Source organism: Camelus bactrianus, chromosome 2, assembly GCF_048773025.1.
Source record: "Camelus bactrianus isolate YW-2024 breed Bactrian camel chromosome 2, ASM4877302v1, whole genome shotgun sequence".
Taxonomy (NCBI): Eukaryota; Metazoa; Chordata; class Mammalia; order Artiodactyla; family Camelidae; genus Camelus; species Camelus bactrianus.
In genome coordinates, this window is record NC_133540.1 from 101,961,829 (window position 1) to 101,980,601 (window position 18,773).

General features: G+C 40.5%; 1 protein-coding gene and 1 long non-coding RNA gene across 7 annotated transcripts in view; one reads left to right on the forward strand and one right to left on the reverse strand.

Moving 5' to 3' along the window:
• The window catches only part of CORIN (corin, serine peptidase), a 222,448-nt gene that overhangs the window by 1,644 nt on the left and 202,031 nt on the right, over positions 1-18,773 (forward strand). For 3 of the 6 annotated variants that reach the window (XM_074348354.1, XM_074348360.1, XM_074348358.1), the window contains exon 2: positions 16,669-16,713. The exons of the other annotated variants lie outside the window; for them this stretch is intronic. In XM_074348354.1, the coding sequence (XP_074204455.1) occupies positions 16,669-16,713 (45 nt within the window). The remainder of the gene's footprint in view (positions 1-16,668; positions 16,714-18,773) is intronic. 6 annotated transcript variants of the gene reach the window in all.
• On the reverse strand, positions 7,235-10,417 carry LOC141579407 (uncharacterized). Its single transcript, XR_012510671.1, has 3 exons — positions 9,778-10,417; positions 9,048-9,130; positions 7,235-8,002 (listed from the first exon to the last, which is right to left on the reverse strand). It is a non-coding gene; the product is annotated as an uncharacterized LOC141579407 (long non-coding RNA).

Sequence of the window (18,773 nt, forward strand, 5' to 3'; positions counted from 1 at the left end):
GGTGTCCGGGCACCAGTGCCCGCTCTTTGGTGGGGGGCGGAGGGCTGCGCGGGTGGGAGGAAGGTGGTGGTGTGTCGGATCCTGCTGGGACGTTCTCCCAGCTCCTTTGGCGGGCGCCCCACTCCGGATGCCACCGGCTTGGGGCCGGTGGATGGCAGTGTAAGGCGCTTTTTTGCGCTGCTTGTCATTCCCTGACCGAGCCCTGCGCGCTCCGAGCTCCGAGCTTATCAGAGAAGCGGCCGGCTGAGCATTCCCAAGGAAGCTGTCCCAGCCATTCATAAAATGAAGCTTTCCTCCCGCGGGAAGCTTCTGAGAACAATGCACTACAAAGACGGACTCACTCTTGAGTAAGACTACGACAACTTCTGTGTGCACATTTGTAGTTTGTAGTCTCTCTCTCTTTTAAAAGTAATTTATTGATGCAAGCAAATCTGCAGAGGAATGCTGACTACTCCCAGAAAGGGAGCGAAGCCAGAACTTACTGCTGATCATTTTCCAAAGACGCACATTATAGCTGAAAGTGTTGAAATTAAACATGCCATAAAACATTAATTTGGGGCATAACCTGGAGAGATTGAGAAGAAACAGTGCATTTTTTAAAAGTTACAAAATCGGTTTTTGTCACAACATTCACCAGCTTGTTTGTATCAATTGTTCTGTTGTGTGAAATTACACTAAAAACCAGTTCCCCAAGCCAGGTTTCTGGGGATTGAGAGGATAGACTAGCTGCCTGCATAGACATATGTGAGTACTGGGCTCAGCAGTCAGGTTTTCCATAGAATTCTTCCCAGGACAGCCGAGAGTTGCATTAGGATTCACTATTTTTAGAGTTACTTGAGTGTGGAATCACATAAATCTCAAAACCTCACAATGCCCTAAAGCTTTATTTAGGGAAAAGGAGTTCTTCCCAGACAGCTCCTTGCAGGATAGGAGTACAATACTCAGTTCACCTTCCAGGAGGTTAAAGAGACAAATAAGAATTGCTTTATTAATCTCATCAAGTATAATTCCAGGCATAGTGAAACTTTTAAAAAAGATACAAAACTAATCCCATCAGAAACCTTCCTCCTGATGGTGCAGAAATCTTAATCCGACAGCACAGCAAGCATCAGTGCCTCTGCCACAAGCCAGCTCTGGTTTTGTTCTGGGAGAGCCACGTTTCCCACCATGGTTCCCCTGGATTTCAGTGCTTCTGGTTCTATCACCCCACAAGTCCCTCGCTTGCCCTTCTTCACTGCTGGGGGCAAACAGGAGATTGGGGGAGAAGCTGAGTAGCTCAGTATTTCCAGAGTTAGCATCTTCCTCTGAAATTGGTATTTTCAAATCTCCATCCCGTTAATGAGATGCCCTATTGCTCAGTTTCCCTCTTTCCCTTACCTCCAGCCACCCTGTGGTCTGAAGGTTTCGGAGTGTCTTGACGGCCTGGGAAATGTGAGCTCCTGAGGACCAAGATAGCTGAGATATAGGATTTTTGCTGAAAGTGTCCAAGGAAGAAAGGTTTATTTAACATGCCCCTTTGGCCTTAAAAAGTCTGTCAACACGCATGCATTCATGCATCCTGTTCTTGCCTGATTAAGTGGAAAATGGGTCTGGTTGTTTAAAGGATACTGATTCGTATGGAATACTAGATCCACACTAAGCACTCAAGTAACCCTCAGACTTACCTGTTCCACAAAATCTACTCGGACACACGTGTACACACATATGTTTGTGTTTCAGGCTCTGATTCAGAGAAAGTCTGGACTTTCCTACCCGAGAAAGTGGGCATGGAAGATATCACAAAAGTAGAAGGTGTTGTAGATGGCAGGCCTTGGTGGATTGAGTATGGATTTTGGTGTCAAAGCCAAATTCAAATCTCTGGCTCTAGCCTTTAAAAGTGGAGCTGGTCCCATCTCAGATTTAACAGGCTCTCAAGTTTTTCTCCACTGCCAACATTCTGTGATTTCTAGAGCTATGCTCTCCGATACAGTAGCTGCTGGCCACATGTGGTTATTTAAAGTAAGTAAAATTAAATCAAATACAAAATTCAGTTTTTCAGTCTTACTAGTCATAGTTCCAGTGCTCAGTAATCAATCACACGTGACCAGTAGCTACTGTATTAGACAGTGTAGACAGAACATCTTCACTGAGGGGTGAGCTCTCAGACGGTTCTAGTGCTTTCTTTTGCTGGAGGGATAATTTCACAAGACTCTTGGATGATAAGACTTTTTCTGTCCAGCATCTCCCTTGGCTTCTTTCACTCTTAAGAGTGGTTTTGTAGAGCTGAACCGATTCTGTTGTGTGTGCCAGGGCATTTGTTGAATGGTAAATGGCTATTCATAATTTATATAAGATATATAATTATATAATAAATTATAATGTAATCTGTTATAAGTCAGCCAACAAGTGTGTATTAGTCACAAAATCCTTAGAAATTCTCCCCTCAGCCCTGATGATTTTTGCTTAGTGTGTCCTTTTTCCTTTGCAGTGAGCTTTAGGGCTGATGGTTTTCCCAGTTTTACAGCAGGAACTCTGACATGAGAGAGGGAGACTTCTCTCCCACATATACCCTTACATGTTGTTCCATTTGTCACCAGAATGACAATTCAGATCAGGTTTGACTTACAACCTTCATAAGTTGAAAACATCATAAGTTGAAAGGCATTTAATACACCTAACCTACCAAACATCACAGCTTAGCCTAACTTACCTTAAATATGCTCAGAAAACGTACATCAGCCTACAGTTAGGCAAAAACCATCTAACACAAAGCCTATTTTATAATAAAGTGTTGAGTATCTCAGGTAATTTACTGAATGCTGAACTGAGAGTGGAAAACAGAACGGTTGTTGGGGTACAGAATGGTTGTGAGTGTATCAGTCGTTCCCCCTTCTGATTGTGGGGCTGACTGGGAGCTGCGGCTTACATATCACTAGCCCAGGAAAACATCAAAATCCAAAATTTAAAGTATGGTTTCTACTGAAGGCATATTGCTTTCATGCCATCGTAAAGTAGAAAAATTGTAAGTTGAACCATCGTAAGTTGGGGACCATCTGTACTAGAATACTAGGTTCAATGTTTGGATCAGAATCCTCTGGGAGTATCTAATTTATTCAAATTTGAAACTAATACGCCACCTCACTCTGTAGGACCCCTTGCTGAACTTAATTACCATTTGACAGACTATGTATTTTACTTCTTTATTTTGATTATTTTCTGTCTCTGACTCTGAGATATGCAGGCAGAGATTTTTCTCTGTTTTTGTTCATTGCTAAAAGAATGCCTGACACACAGTTTGTACTTACTAACTATTCGTGAATGAATGACTATATGGAAAAGTCTTTGGAACTAGCTAAGATTCATAGATGCTGTGTAGTTTCCTAGGGCTGCTTTAGCAAGTTATACAAATGAACTGGTGGCTTGAAACGCTGGGAATGTATTTGCTCACAGTTCTGGAGGCTGCAAGTCCAACAGCAATGTCTGCAGGGCCGTGTCCCTTGAAGGCTCTAGGGAAGAAGCCTTCCTCTGCTCTCCCTAGCTTCTGGCACTTGCTGGCCATCCGCGGCATTTGGCTTACAGCTGCAGCCCTCCAATCCTGGCCTCTTTAGTCACACGGCCTCCTTCCCTGTGTCTCTGTGTTCTCTCTTATTTTAAGGACACCAGTCATACTGGATTTTGGCTCACCCTAATCCAGTATGATATCACTGTAACTAATTCCAAAGGCAAAGATCCATCTATTTTGTTTTCTTGTTTTGTTTTTTTATTTCATCAGTTAGCATGACCTGATAAGTCAACAACTGGACCCTCTTCCTCCTTTAATACAGCTTTATTACGGTGTAATTGACTTATAATAAATTGCATATATTTTACGTGTATACTTTCATATGTTTTGACATATGCATACACCCACAAAACCACCATCATTGTCAATATAATGAATATAACCATCACCCCCTGCAACTTCTTTGTGCCTTTTAAAATATCCCTCTCACCCATCTCTGCCTCCACAATGTCAGGCAACCTCTTGTCTCATTTCTGTCACTATAGATTAGTTTGCATTTTCTAAGGATTTATATCAATGCATGGATACGATATGTACTTCCTTTGTGTGAAAAGACCCTATTTCCAAGTAAGGTCACATTCTGAGGTTCTGATGGACATGAATCTTTGAGGGACACTATTCAAGCCAGTACAGATGCATCAATAGGTAATCCTTTCCCTGCCTCGAGTTTATTCTGTTTCTGGAACTTTGCTAAATCAACTGTAGAGCATAGTCCAGAATGTTCATTATTCTTAGGGCAGACAGTCACCGTGCAGGTTGGGAGACTATGTGCGCTTTCCACGTGGGCATGGAGTACTTTTGGATTGCTGAATCGGTTGCCCTTTCCTTATCCTGTCACTGTCCCCAGCCCTGTATCCAGTCTCTTCTTCTTTCTGTTTGCTCAGAAAGAGCTGCTGTTGTCCTGGAGCACGGCTGTGTCTGTCCCCCGCGTCCCTGAGCGTTCTGCAGCAGCCTTTGCTCAGCTCTGAGCAATGCTGAAGGCTGCCTGTAAATTATGTTTTCCCCTCTGCCTGCTGGCAGTTGCCCTCATCAGCTCACCTTACAGCAGCTGTTTGAATATTCTCCTGCCATACTTGTCTGCATGTCCAAACCAGCAGAGCTGGTGGTGACAAGCTCAATGTCAGTGCTTGATAGGGCTGGCTGGGGATCCAGCATGGTCCTGTAGATGACCCATCTGGCCATTCATTATCAGTGCCAAAGCTCTGTATGCAGCTCAAGAAGACATCTGTGGGAAAGGGCTAGTCAGCCAATGGACTGGCTTAGGAGTAAGGCAGAAAATATAGCAGTGGGTTGCGAAGGTCATTTTGGTGCTGCTTGTTTGAGCTTAGCCTAGGCCTAGCCTCCCTTTGAGCCTTTGGGCTGACAACATTTAAAGAGTACCTTTTTTTTTTTTTTTTTTTAAATGGAGGTACTGTGGATAGAACACAGGACCTCATGTGTGCTAAGCGTGTGCTCTACTACTGAGCTATAGCCACCACCCCGACCGTTTTTTAATTGAAGTATAGTCGATTTACAGTGTTGGGTTAATTTCTGGTGTGCAGCATAGTGATTCAGTTTTATACATATATATTCTTTTTCATATTCGTTTTTACTATAGGTTCTTATAATGTATTGAATACAGTTCCCTGTATTATATAGTAGGACCTTGTTGTTTATCTATTCTTCATATAGTAGTTTGTATCTGCTAATCCCAAACTCCCAATTTATCCCTGTCCCGTCCTTCCCTTTTGGTAACCATAAGTTTGTTTCTATGTCTGTGAGTCTCTTTCTCTTTTGTAAATAAGTTCATTTGTGTCATTTTTTTTTTAAGATTCTACATATAAGTGATATCGTATGGCATTTGGCTTTCTCTGTCTGACTTACTTCACTTAGTGTGATAATCTCTAGGTCCATCCATGTTGCTGCAAATGACAATTATTTCATTCTTTTTTATGGTGAATAGTATTCCATTGTATAAATATACCACATCTTCTTTATCCAGTTGTCTGTCGATGGACATGTAAGTTGCTTCCACGTCTTGGCTATTGTAAATACTGTTGCTATGAACATTAGGGTGCATGTATCTTTTTAAATTGGAGTTTTGAAGACTACCTTTTGTTTGCAGCACTGAGGGGAGTTTTAAAGAAAAGTCCTTATGCAGCTATGAAAGTAAACAATGTCAGTCTCTCCAAAGCCGTGGAGATCATTCAGCTCAAGTGTCAGCACAGCATATTAAGAATTGATAGCACCAGGAAATTTTAATTTTGGGCTCCATGAACCCCACAAGTACTGAACAATCCCTATGAACAGTTCAATGTGATTTTTTCTGGCTAGGGCAACATAACCCCCCCAAAAGGTTAAGAGCCATGTGCTATAACAAAATATCATCTTATGAGACTTCAACTACTACATAGCCTGGATGAAAAGACGACTAGGTTCACCCATTGATTCAACGAACGTTTCTGTGCCAGGCACAGTCCTAGGCTCTTGGGATTCCTCAGTGACAAAATAGATAGAGATTCATGCACTTGTGAAACTTGGTTTCTAACTTAAGCAGTGAACACTAAATCAGGAGTGCAGGGAAGAGAGAGACCCGTTGAAGGGGTATGAGTCTCTCTGCCTGCCATTCTGTTCAGTGCCCTGGAGTGAGAGGGTGAGATAAGAGAAGGGACTCTGCTGTTAATTTCAGAACTCTGGTGCCTTTTGTATGTATCCAGCTTGTAGTCCTATGTGTGAGCCTGTGTTTAAAGCTTCGTGCCTTTTTGTCCTCTAACTTCAAGCAATTAATTTCATCTGGCACTCAGCTGCTGAGCCTGTTCCATCTCTGGAAAAACTGACTGTGTGGGATTCACAGACAGAAGTTATCTTGGTCTCCAATGTGGCACTTTCCTAAGGATTTCCAAGGATTCTTTTGACTGTAGATGATTTTCCCCTTTGTGTGCCTATTACAGAGCCTCTTCCTGTAAGCCAGGGGCTGCTCCTTTCTAGCGTGGTTTGGAAATCAAAGCTGTGTAATTTCACTTAACACTTCTCTATGCTCCTTTACAACAATTTTGTCCAAGTTGGACAAAAATCAGAAGTGACAACTCTCGTCTTTGATACTAAGTTGCCGGGAGACCTTACAGAAGTCAGTTAACCTTTTCGATCATAGTTTCCTCTGGTGTAAAATGAGGTAGTCAAACTAGACACTCTCCAGGGGTCGTTCTAGATCTTAAAGCTGAGATTTTCCTATTGCAGGGAACATGAGCAGCACATTGTACTCTTTTACTTTTTCCTTCCCTCCTCCTTTTCCAGCAGTCGAGAAGTGCTGTCTGGGTGAGGGGCAGCCTAGCTGACCTTGATGTCTGCTTCCTTCTTTGTGGTTCTTGGCCAGTTCTTACAGGGGCCTCTGCCAAAGTGCAAAATGACCTGTTCAACTGCAAGGAAGACTGAGTGGAGGAACTCTGCTCACCGGAACCCAGGTTTGTCTTGGGCTATCTTCTCTGGCTGTAAGTCAGATCTGAGCATTTCATCTAGGCCGGCAGTTTGTGGGTGGTGGAAAGGGTGGGGAGAGAGAGTCATTGGTGTTAGGGGCCTTTCAACAGATGGTCCAGCATCAAGCTGGGAGCCAGGTCCGCCTCTGCGTAGAGCTGAGGAGGATATTGACACAGGATAAAAGTCCTCTTCCTTAAGTAGCTAGGTAGGATACACATGCTTCTGTGTTCACAGTTAAGAAATAAAAAAATAATAATTTAAATAATAATACATAATTTAAATTTTTTAATGTGTAATTTAAAATTGACTAGTAGCTACCTTTAAGAATGCAAACAAACAAGCCACACACACACACAAACCCAGCTCAACTTAATTTTATTTGACTCACTGTATCTAAGATTTTATAATTTTCATATGGAATCAATATAAAAATTATTAATGAAATATGTTACTTTTTTTTTGCATACCAAGTCTTTAAATTTCAATATTCTCAGCAGCACATCTCAATTCAGATGAGTGACATTTCAAGTGCTCAATAGTCACTTGTGGCCAGTGTCTCTACTGTATTGGATGGGACAGGGCCAGATGAAGTGTGGTCAGTTGAATAGTGGACCCCCAAATATATCCACATTCTAATCCTCAGGACCTATGAATGCTACCTTATATGGCAAAAGGGATTCTGCAGATGTGATTGGTTCAGATTTTGACATGGGGAGATTACCCTAGATTTTCTGGGAGGAACTGATATAAACACAATGTCCTTATTAGAGAGAGGCAGGAGGGTCAGAGTTAGGAGAAGGCAATGAGATGATGGATATAGAGGTTGGAGAGATGTGCTTTGAAGATGCAGGAAGGGTCACCAGCCGAGGAATACAGACAGACAGCCACTAAGCTGAAAAAAGGCAAGAAAACAAACCCTCTCCTCGGAGCCTTCAGAAGGAAGCAGCCCTGATGAGACACTTTGACTTTAGCCCAGTGGAACTGACTTAAGACTTCTGACCTCCAGAGCTGTGAGAGAAGTAAATCTGTGTTATAAGCCATGGTAGTAATTTGTTATGAAATATATACTCCTAACTATATTCTCCAATCATTTTGTGTCAGCAGCCACAGGAAGCTAATTCATTGCTAATTCTCTAATATCGCCAAGATTCCTTTGAGAAGGCGTCCCCTGGCTACATCATCTTAGACAATTTCAGTTGACTTCCTGGTATCTTGGCCTGGGTGCCCAGGTACAGTCATCCTAGGATTGCTGAGCATGACTGCCATCCTCCCTGAGGACTGGGGGCTGTTTCTTACTCTGACTCAATTGCAGCCTTTGATAGTAAAACTCAGCTGGTGTCTTATCACTGCCCTGGAGGATGAACGTGGGGGAGTGGTTTTTCACATTAGGGTAAGGTACCCAGGGGCAAAAAAATGGTTTAGAAAAAATTAGCTCTCTTTACTATCTGCTCAATGTTTTTGTAAATCTAAGAAATGTGGTAAAAATAAAGCCTATTTTAATTTAAAAAGATGTACTGCCACGTGGGTTTGATAGGGATAAAGTTTTGCTCTTACACCTTTATCTAGGAACGTTAGTGAATGTGTGATTAGGCCAGTAATTCTCCAAGAGGAGCGTGCATGAGAATCACCTGCGGGGCCCGATGCACCGCAGATCACTGGGCCCCACTGCCAGAGTTTCCGACTTAGTAGATGGGGCCCCCGGATTTGCATTTCTAACAAGTGCCAGGTGATGCAGATGCAGCAGGCAGGCCGGTGGGCAGGTAGGCAGGGAGCTGTTAAAGGAGAGCCCCTCCCAGTATGTGGCCTGAAGGAGGGGCTTCTGGGCTTGGCCTCCACGCGGAGGTGCAGCACTGTGGCTGAGGAGACTCTCCCTGACCAGGGCCCACACAGGATCCTCTTCCAAGGTGAGCTCAGCAGTCGTTGCTAAGATACAGGAGAGTCAGCACCGGCTTCGGCTCCCCGTTCCCCGTGCTTGGCTCTGTTTAGTGTCTCCCCCCCTAAGGCCTAAAGTAGATGACAAATCCCGAGATCCCCAAGTCTCAGCTAAAAATACCTCCTTTGCCACGGGCCAGCTGACTTCTCAGATTTCCCAGCTGAAGTGAATCCCCCGGACCTGGGGCTGCCCCAGTGGAAAGTCTATAAGCAGAAAATACCAGGTTAAAAAAAGCTCTGGGGAGGCCCCTGAAAGCTCTCACCCCCAGCTGCCCACTTGGGGTGGCCAATTCCGGGCGTGGGGGCGGGGGAGGGAGGATCAAGCCAGGAATGGCTGCGTTTGTTCAGTTTCATTCTATAGGAGAGTTCGGCCAAACTTTAGAGACTGGCTCCACACCCCCCGCCCCCTCGCCCCCCCCACCCCCCGTCGTGGTCTTTGTTTTGTGCTTTGTTTTGTTTTTTGGGGTTTTTTTTTTTTTGGTATTGCTGTTTTGTTGGTATTGCTTTTACTTTACCTCCGTAGGCTAAATGTCAACAAGAAGGAAAAAATGCTCCTTAGGTAAGAAGTATATACTCCTAACTTAACAATATTCTCCAATCATTTTGTGTCAAAAACTCCTAAAAGCGGGCAAACTCCCCTCCTTCCTTAAAGAGCGCTTTCCCAACAGATGAGAAATATCTTCTTTCTAGAAAAATTATTTTTTCCTCCATATAGGAAGTAAACGAAACCCGTGGGATAACAATTTTAGTTTTTTAAATTCAAATTTAAAACCATTAAAAAAAAGTATTATTCTTGTTTAATTTGTAAAAGTGGACTTTTCTTTGAAAAGGTTTGTTGTTTACCTACTCACATTTCTCCAAGACAGAGGGAAAATATAAGACATTCTCCAACTTGGCTTTTCCCCGTTAGTAGACTCTGATGGCAGGCAAGTAATGAACACAGCGCTTCTGCGATGGTCTGGCTGCTGGAATATTAAACATTCAACGCAAGCAATGCACATCCTCACAACCTACTGACTTCACAGAGGCAGAGAAGGCTGAAAGATCTAGATCTTGTCGTTTTAGTCCTTTTTTATAAGTGTTGTAAGTGAGAATAGTAACATCGATTGCTTTCTACAGACCTCAAACCTTTGTGCAGATTCTCCTTTTCCTCGCCCCTTGCTGAACAGCTGAGTCCTGAATCTTCTGTGGGCGGAGCAAGGCGGGCTCCGAGGTGCGGGGAGGGGCAGTGCAATGGTCTAGAGCCCGCAGGGTGAGGACAGCGTCACCGTGGAGGGGTGGCCTGCGGGTCGCAGACGAGCCCAGGTAGGGTGGAGGTCAGGGCTAAGCAGGGTGAGGAAGATAGGGACACCCAGCAACCCGGGGGGGATGTCGGAGCTCTTGGCAGGGTGAGCGTGGCACGCGCGTGGGAGATGTGGTCGGGACTGTGGGAGATTCCTTACAGACTAGGAGCCTGATCACATAAGCTCAGAACAAGCCAGATTTCTTCTTGCTGGGAACAGGAGTTAAAAATATAGATAGGCAGAAAACTAGATTTATAACCCTGATAGGATTGAAATTGGAGATATGAGTGTGAATGTATACATTTCAACTTAAAAAGATGTAGAATTAAATATAAATGTGAGTGTCTGTATATGTGTTTGTGTACACACGAGTGCACACTGCATAAACAAGTTTTCCCCTCCAGCTCTGTTTGTAGAGAGGGACTGGGAGCAGCCACAAGCTAAGAGCAATGAGCATAGCCTGTGAGGATGAAGGGGCACACAGATCTGGGTTTTAAATACCATTTTCTGCAAAAAGAAACCAGGTTCCTTGGAGAAATGGCTAATTCCAAGGGCCAGACAAGGAAAGTACAAGATGCATCCAAAACATCTTGCTCGAGAAAGCAAGGAAGTACTCAAAGTGTGGGCATGTTCAAAGGACACAGAAGCCAGCTTGAATTGGCCCCCACTGGCCAAATGGAGGGCAATTAAGCATCAAAATAAGTAATGATAATACAGATTATAAACCATTGAATAAAATAGGATTCCAAGAGTCCATGCATATGTCAATAAAAGAATAAAGTGGAAGTTTGAAGGGATGGAATATTTACATAATTTTAATATATCAGTGCAGAATACTTGATTACACGGGTGGTGGGGAGAGTAATGTTACAGTGGGGAGGCTTGGTAAGTCACTGTCTTTATCACATGATTGATGTGATTATCATTAGTAAAGGGAAAAATTAATAGGACACAATGAGAAGTGAGTAGTATTGCTCTTGTGGTATTTTTGCTAAAGATGTCTGAATTTAATTGAAACCACAACTAAGGAACCTTCTACCATATAACTGACCTGTAATTTACGAAAGTGTCCAAGTCATGGAAGTGGAAGGAAGATTGAAGGAGACTAAAGAGGCGTGTAGATTTAGAGTAATATGTGATTCTAAGTTACATCCTTTTGGTTCAAGGGGTAGTCTTGGGACTGTTGGCCAGGCTGGAATGGGTTCTTAGAATTAGTTGGTAGCAACGTAACAACGGAATTTCCTCAAGTAGGAGAATGTCCTTGTTTGTTGGAAATAATCAGTAACATATTCCAGAGTGATAGGGAATCCAGTCAGTAACTTAGTATGAAATGGTTCAGAAAAAAGCTCTTTGTATTTATTGTACTTCCAACTTTTCTATAAATGTGTGGTTGTTTGAAATTTTTTAAAAAGGAAGAAAAGTAAACAGATTTTGTTTGATAATTGCAGGAGAGTTAAAAGAAGTTTCGGAAAAACTGACCCTCAGGGCACACACAGGCACCTTTTGTCTGTGTGGTCTACTGTTGTCTATGGCAGCATCACCTAATAAACTCCTTTTCTATTCTCAAAAAAAATAAATAAATAAAAGAAGTTTTGTATTTACACTAACAAAGTTTTATTTGTAATCACCAACCTTTTAGCAACTTTTTTTTGAAAACAGTAAACAATTAGTATACTGTTAGTACACAATCTATTATTATATTTCCAAAAGGAGAATATTTTCTAACTTCTGCAATTGAAAACAGGGTTATTTATAATCATGTAACTCACAATTATAATACATCAAGGTTAGACAATTATTGAACATTTAAAGACACCTTTTCATTAGTTTGTCTTCATTTGGATCCAGGTTTGCCTTTTCATAAGTAAATTAGATATATCCATAATATTGTACATATCTTAAAATATTTTAAAGCATTTATCATTCATAATGTTTGTTTTTGTTTCAGAGTGCAGACAACTTTAGCACATTATTTTCAGTATGCTTTATTACTTGGGAATACTAACTGTGGAAAGATGTCAGAACAAAATTTAAAAACACAGTGAATGGACCAATGGGATCTATACTCTCAAAAAGCTTTTTTCTTTCACCATCAGCTTCTTTATAACTTAGGGAATGTTAAGTAATTCTTTGTGACTCTCGTAAATAGTGAACATTCAACTCCTTGTATAATGTGAATATGTACTAACATTAAAAACATTGGAAACAAGCAGTGGAAAGAAGCTGGGAAGATAAGTCATTATGACTGAAATCCTAATTCTAGTAATTCAGTTTTGAGTGCCTGTAAATAGACATTCATTAATGCTCCTTGTCATTGAAGTATTTTCAGTATTAGACTGCTCTCTGTTGTAGTTAAGTTGAACATGTTTTTTGGGTTTGTTTGTTTGAAGTATACTTGATGTATAATATTATATAAGTTATAGATGTACAACATAGGGATTCACAATTTTTAAAGGCTATACTCCATTTATTTATTATGAAATTGACTATATTCCCTGGGTTGTACAGTAGATCCTTGTGGCTTATTTTATACATAATAGTTTGTACCTCTTAATTCTCTACTCTTATACTGCCCCTTCCTCTCCCCACTGGTAACCGCTAGTTTGTTCTCTATATCTGTGAGTCTGTTTCTGTGTCCTCATATTCACTAGTTTGTTGTATTTTTTATATTCCACATGTAAGTGGTATCACTTAGGTTGTTTCCATATCTTGGCAATTGTAAAATAATCCTGCTGTGAACATTGTGGTTCATAGCATGTATCTTTTTGAATTTTTTTTCCAGATATATACCCAGGAATGGAATTACTGGGTCATATAGTAGTTCCATTTTTAGTTTTTTGAGAAAACTCCATAGTGTTTTCCACAGTAGCTGGACCAATTTACATTCCCAACAACAGTGTACGAGGATTCCCTTTTCTCTGCATCCTTGCCGACATTTGTTATTGTGTCCCTTTTGATGATAGCCATTCTGACAGGTGTAAGGTGATATCTCATTGTGTTTTTGATTTGCATTTCCTTGATAATTAGTGATGTTGAGCATGTTTACATGTACTTGTTGGCCATCTGCAAGTCCTCTTTGGAAAGATGTCTATTCAAATCTTCTGCCCATTTTTTAATTGGGTTGTTTGTTTTTTTGATGTTGAATTCTATGAGCTGTTTATATATTTTGGATCTTAACCCCTAATTGGTCATATCATTTGCAAAGAACATGTTAAGTTTTAACAAAATGTGGAAGTCAGTTTTGGATGTCCATTTTTCACATTACCACAAGGTTTTCCAGGTGCTTACTCTGTATAGCACATATCACAGCTGGAATTAACTGAATATTTGTCTGGCTATTTGCTCTATTTCTCCTCTGATATATTGTGTGTTCCCTGAGGACAGGACTATTTGCTTGCCCATTTCTCTACCTTTACCTCTTAGCGCAACTTGGCAGATCACTTTCTCATGTTTTTTTTTTTTTTTTTTTTTTTATTGTGAGCTCATCTTGGTGGGTGGGGAAGAGTGATAGTGGATATGCAGAGTGGTTTTGGTTTGCTTCTGACTGGCACTTAGTGACATCACCAATCTGGGATTTATTTTTATATTTGTTCCACAGGTTGAGAATTCTGTACCTTGGATATAGTGTAAATTTGATGCCCAAGCCTGCTCAGCACACAGGCTTGGAATTTTTTATTTTTCACAAGAGCTTGTTATTTTTTCCCCTTTACGGATAGATTTCTTAGTCCTTTCTTTGGATGAATTAAGAAGAGCTTTTCTAACTGCCCGTCTCACTGAGCATTGGTCCTGTGAGCATCCTGGCTTTGTTCAAGTCTCTCAGTTCCAACTCTTAGGCTTTTTCTCAGGTTCCTTTCTTGCCATCCAAACCCAGGACCCAAGCTAACTGGACCTACTTGGGGGTCCAATAACCCATCCCTCCCCTCTCCCCTTATTGCCAGGACTCTCTTAGCATCAGTTTTCACACTACCTCCTCTGGGCTTTTTTTGTTTCCCCTTCTTTTCTTACCCTTAGGAATTTCCTTCTTTTTCTTTTGAATGCAGCTATATATTTAAACTGGGCTAAACAAGAGTTGAAGAAAGATAGAAAAAAAGGAAGTGGTTAGATTTGGAAAAGAGAACATGTCAGGAGGGGAGGGAAGTGACACTTGCTAGGAATCTACACTGTTGGCTCCACTTTGGTGTTTTGTAGATTCCCAGAAAGTGTCCTGAGAGAGAGAGGGAGAGAGACAGACAGAGAGAGACAGATGTGGTCTTGGGGTCATAATAGCTGTTTCAGTCAGAATCCCCTGGACTGCCTATAAAATTCTGGGAGGTATTCTGTATTTGATAGGACTCTATAAGCTATAAAAAATTTAGAACTGACTAAACCAAAGGGTGGGGGTTGTTTTCAGTTTACTTGGTGTCTCACAGACGCTAAGGACAGGAAAGCAAGCCAAAATGACAAATTAGAGGCTGCTGGGAACTGATTAAAGACAACTCAATATTCAACTGTAGGTACTGAGTTTCCACAGATAACATACAAGGTACCTCTGGTCTCTGCTTCTGGATCAGGACCATGTGAAACTCTTCACAGGATAAGGTTGATGGGATCATTTCTCCTCCCCCATCATCTTTCACATTTTTTGAGGTCTCTGATTCCCTCCGTGTCCCTCCCTCGTTGTTGTGGTCCTTGCTAGGAATGATTGTTTCCTCATATTAAAGTCTGTATTACCAATTATAACAATAATTTTCTTTTCTAGACTTTTTTTTTTTTTTTTTTTGTCTCTGTTTGTCCCCCTTTCCTTTAGGAAGACTTAGCTGAATTTGAAAGCCTTCAACCTGTTTCTCAGTTTGGTTATTTTTCATCTCTAGTCCATGTAGGTCTTGTACTCTTTGCCAGGCTAGCTTTTGGTTTCTCTTTGCTTTCTGGTCATCATCTTTTTCTTTCTAACTTTCTCTTCTAAGCTTCTTCTGCAAGAACTCTTATAGTCACAAATATGAAGTCAGTGAATTCCGGGTCTGCCAAAAGCTTCCATGTTCAAATGGTCCTCCTGAGTTGGTTAATTTCCATCCAAAAGGTGTTCTCCTGTCAGATCCTCTTCTCACCTTGGCTTGGACTCAATCTATTATGGACTGCCCAGCACTCTTTTAACATGTTTCATCTTTGCTGTGTCTTCCCTTGTTTCTAATTCCACAAATTTTCTATTATATTCAGTGAGTGCACATGCAGTACTTATGTACCTTCATAATAACTGTGTCAGGATGAAACCTGATGCTTAAGAGTTCTGGGAGAATGTATGTTATCCTGATTTTCTAGATCTTACCCTTTCCAGCGTATCCAGATTTTCAGTAGCTGCTTGACATAGCTGTCCAGTCTTAAAGGCATGATTTTCTAATTGCTCTTGCAATGAACTATCTTCAGCTTTAGGGAACTTTCAGTAATTTCTCAAGTCCTTGTCCCCTTGGGGACACTCAATTCATTTATTCTTTGAGAGCTTGCCCTTCCTCCTGTTTGATTCCTTTGGGTTCCAACCATACAGGATTATCTAGTAATTGCTAAGAACATCTCCCCTTTCTAATAGTCTCATGATGAGTATTAGATCTGGATGTAACTCTTTGTCTCTTTGTATCTGTCTAGACCTTCAGAATCACATTTTTCCTTCCTATCTGCTCAGTCCACCAGCTCAAAGCTTAGCCTTTCTCTTAAGGAAATCTGTCTCTTTCTTCAGCGTCATCAATTTGTCATTCTGGAAAAAAGACTGAAGTGTGTTTTTTCAAACCATTCCACATCTCCTTTGACTGCCTAAGTTAAACTGCTTATGCAGAGAGAGTGTTCAGTTGCATAGGCTCTTTGAATGCTCTTTTAGCTTTGCATTTGCAAAAGTGTTTTTTTTTTTAATTGAAGTATAGTCAGTTATAATGTGTCAATTTCTGGTATAAGCATAATGTCTCAGTTATGCATTTATATATATTTGTTTTCATAAAGGATGTTACAAGATATTGAATATAGTTCCCTGTGCTATACAGAAGAAATTTGGCTTTTTAAATCTATTTTTAAATATAGTGGTTAACATCTGCAAATCTGAAAACTCCCAGATTCATCCCTTCTTACTCCCTTTCCCCTGGTAACCATAAGCTTGTTTAGTATGTCTGTGAGGCTATTTCTGTCTTGTAGATAAGTACATTAGTGTCCTCTTCCTTTTTTTTTTTTAAGATTCCACACATAAGTAATATCATATGGTATTTTTCTTTCTTCTTCTGGCTTCACTTAGAATGATGATCTCTAGGTCCATCCAAATGGAAACTATAAATGGCATTATTTTATTCTTTTTTATGTCTGAGTAGTATTCCATTGTATAAATATACCATAACTTCTTTATCCAGTCATCTGTTGATGGACATTTAGGTTGCTTCCATGTCTTGGTTATTGTAAATAATACTGCTAGGAATATTGAGGTGCATGTATCTTTTTGAATTACAGTTCCCTCCGGATATATGCCAAGGAGCGGGATTGCTGGATCATAGGGTAAGTCTATTTCAGTTTTTTGAGGAATCTCCATACTCTTTTCCATAATGGCTGCACCAAACTACATTCCAACCAACAGTGTAGGAGGGTTTCCTTTTCTGCACACCCTCGCCAGCATTTATCATTTGTGGACTTTTTCATCATGGCCATTCTGACTGGTGTGAGGTGATACCTCTTTGTAGTTTTGATTTGCGTTTCTCTAATAATTAGCGATACTGAACATTTTTTCACATGAGCACTGGCCATTTGTATATCCTCACTGAAGAATTGCTTGTTTAGGTTTTCTGCCCACTTTTGGATTGGGGTGTTTGTTTTTTCCTTAAGTTGTATAAGCTGTTTATATATTCTGGAAATTAAACCTTTGTCGGTCGCATCATTTGTAAATATTTTCTTCTATTCTGTAGGTTGTTGTTTTGTTTTGCTTACAGTTTCCTTTGCTGTGCAAAAGCTTTTAAGTTTAACTAGGTCCCATTTGTTTACTTGTGCTTTTATTTCTATTGCCTGAGTAGACTGCACTCAGAGAACACTGATGAGATTTATGTCAGAGAATGTTTGCCTTTGTTTTCTTCTAGGAGGTTTATAGTGTCTAGTCTTGTATTTAAGTCTTTGATCCATTTTGAGTTTATTTTTGTGTATGGTGTGAGCAAGTGTTCTAACTTCACTGACTTACATGCAGCTTCCAGTTTTCCCAGCACCACCTGCTGAAGAGACTGCCTTTTCTCCATTGTATGTTCTTGCCTCCTATGTCTAAGATTAATTGACTGCAGATCTGTGGGTTTATTTCTGGGCTCTCTATTCTGTTCTATTGATCCATATGTCTGTTTTTGTGCCAATACCACACTGTTTTGATTACTGTAGCTTTATAGTATTGTCTGAAGTTTGGGAGGGTTATTCCTCCAGCTCCAGCTTCATTCTTTTTCTTAATACTGCTTTGGCAATTCTGGGTCTTTTGTGATTCCATATAACCTTTCAGATTATTTGTTCTAGTTCTGTGAAAAATGTCATGGGTAATTTGATAGGGATCGCATTAAATCTGTAGATTTTCTTGGGCAGTATGGCCATTTTAACAATATTGATTCTTCCAATCCAGGAGCATGGGATATCTTTCCATTTCTTTAAGTTATCTTTAATTTCCTCAATCAGTGTTTTGTAGTTCTCTGTGGATTAAGTCTTTCGCTTCCTTGGTCAGATTTATTCCTTAGTATTTTATTGTTTTGGATGCAATTTTAAAAAGGATTGTCTCTTTACTTTCTTTTCCTGCTATTTCATTGTTAGTGTAAAGAAATGCAACTGATTTCTGTATGTTAATCTTGTATCCTGCTACCTTGCCAAATTCTTTTACCAGCTATAGTAGTTTTTGTGTGGAGCTTTTAGGGTTTTCTATATATAGTATCATGTCATCCACATATAGTGACAGTTTTACCTCTTCTCTTCAAGTTTGGATCCCTTTTATTTCTTTCTCTCTCCTGACTGCTGTGGCTAGGACTTCCAAGACTGTGTTGAATAGAAGTGGTGAGAGTGGGCATCCTTGTCTTATTCCAGATTTTAGCAGGAAGGCTTTCAACTTTTCACTGTTGAGTACTGTGCTGGCTGTGGGTTTGTCATAAAGAGCTTTTATTATGTTGAGATATGTTCCCTCTTTACCCGGTTTGGTAAGAGTTTTTATCATAAATGGGTGTTGAATTTTATCAAATGCTTTTTTTTTTTTTTTTGCATCTATTGAGATAATCATTTGATTTTTGTCCTTTCTTTCATAGATGTGGTATATCACACTGATTGATTTGCATATGTTGAACCATCCTTACGTCACTGGGATGAATCCAACTTGATCATGGTATATGATCTTTTTTATGTGTTGTTGGATTCTGTTTGCTAATATTTTGTTGAGAATTTTTGCATCTGTGTTCATCAATGATATGGGCCTATAATTTTATTTTTGGTAGTGTCTTTGTCTGGTTTTGGTATCAGGGTGATGGTGGCTTCATAGGATGAGTTTGGGAGTATTTCTTCCTTTTCAGTCTGTTACATTTGCAAAAGTTTTATAGAGTTGTGTCCTTATT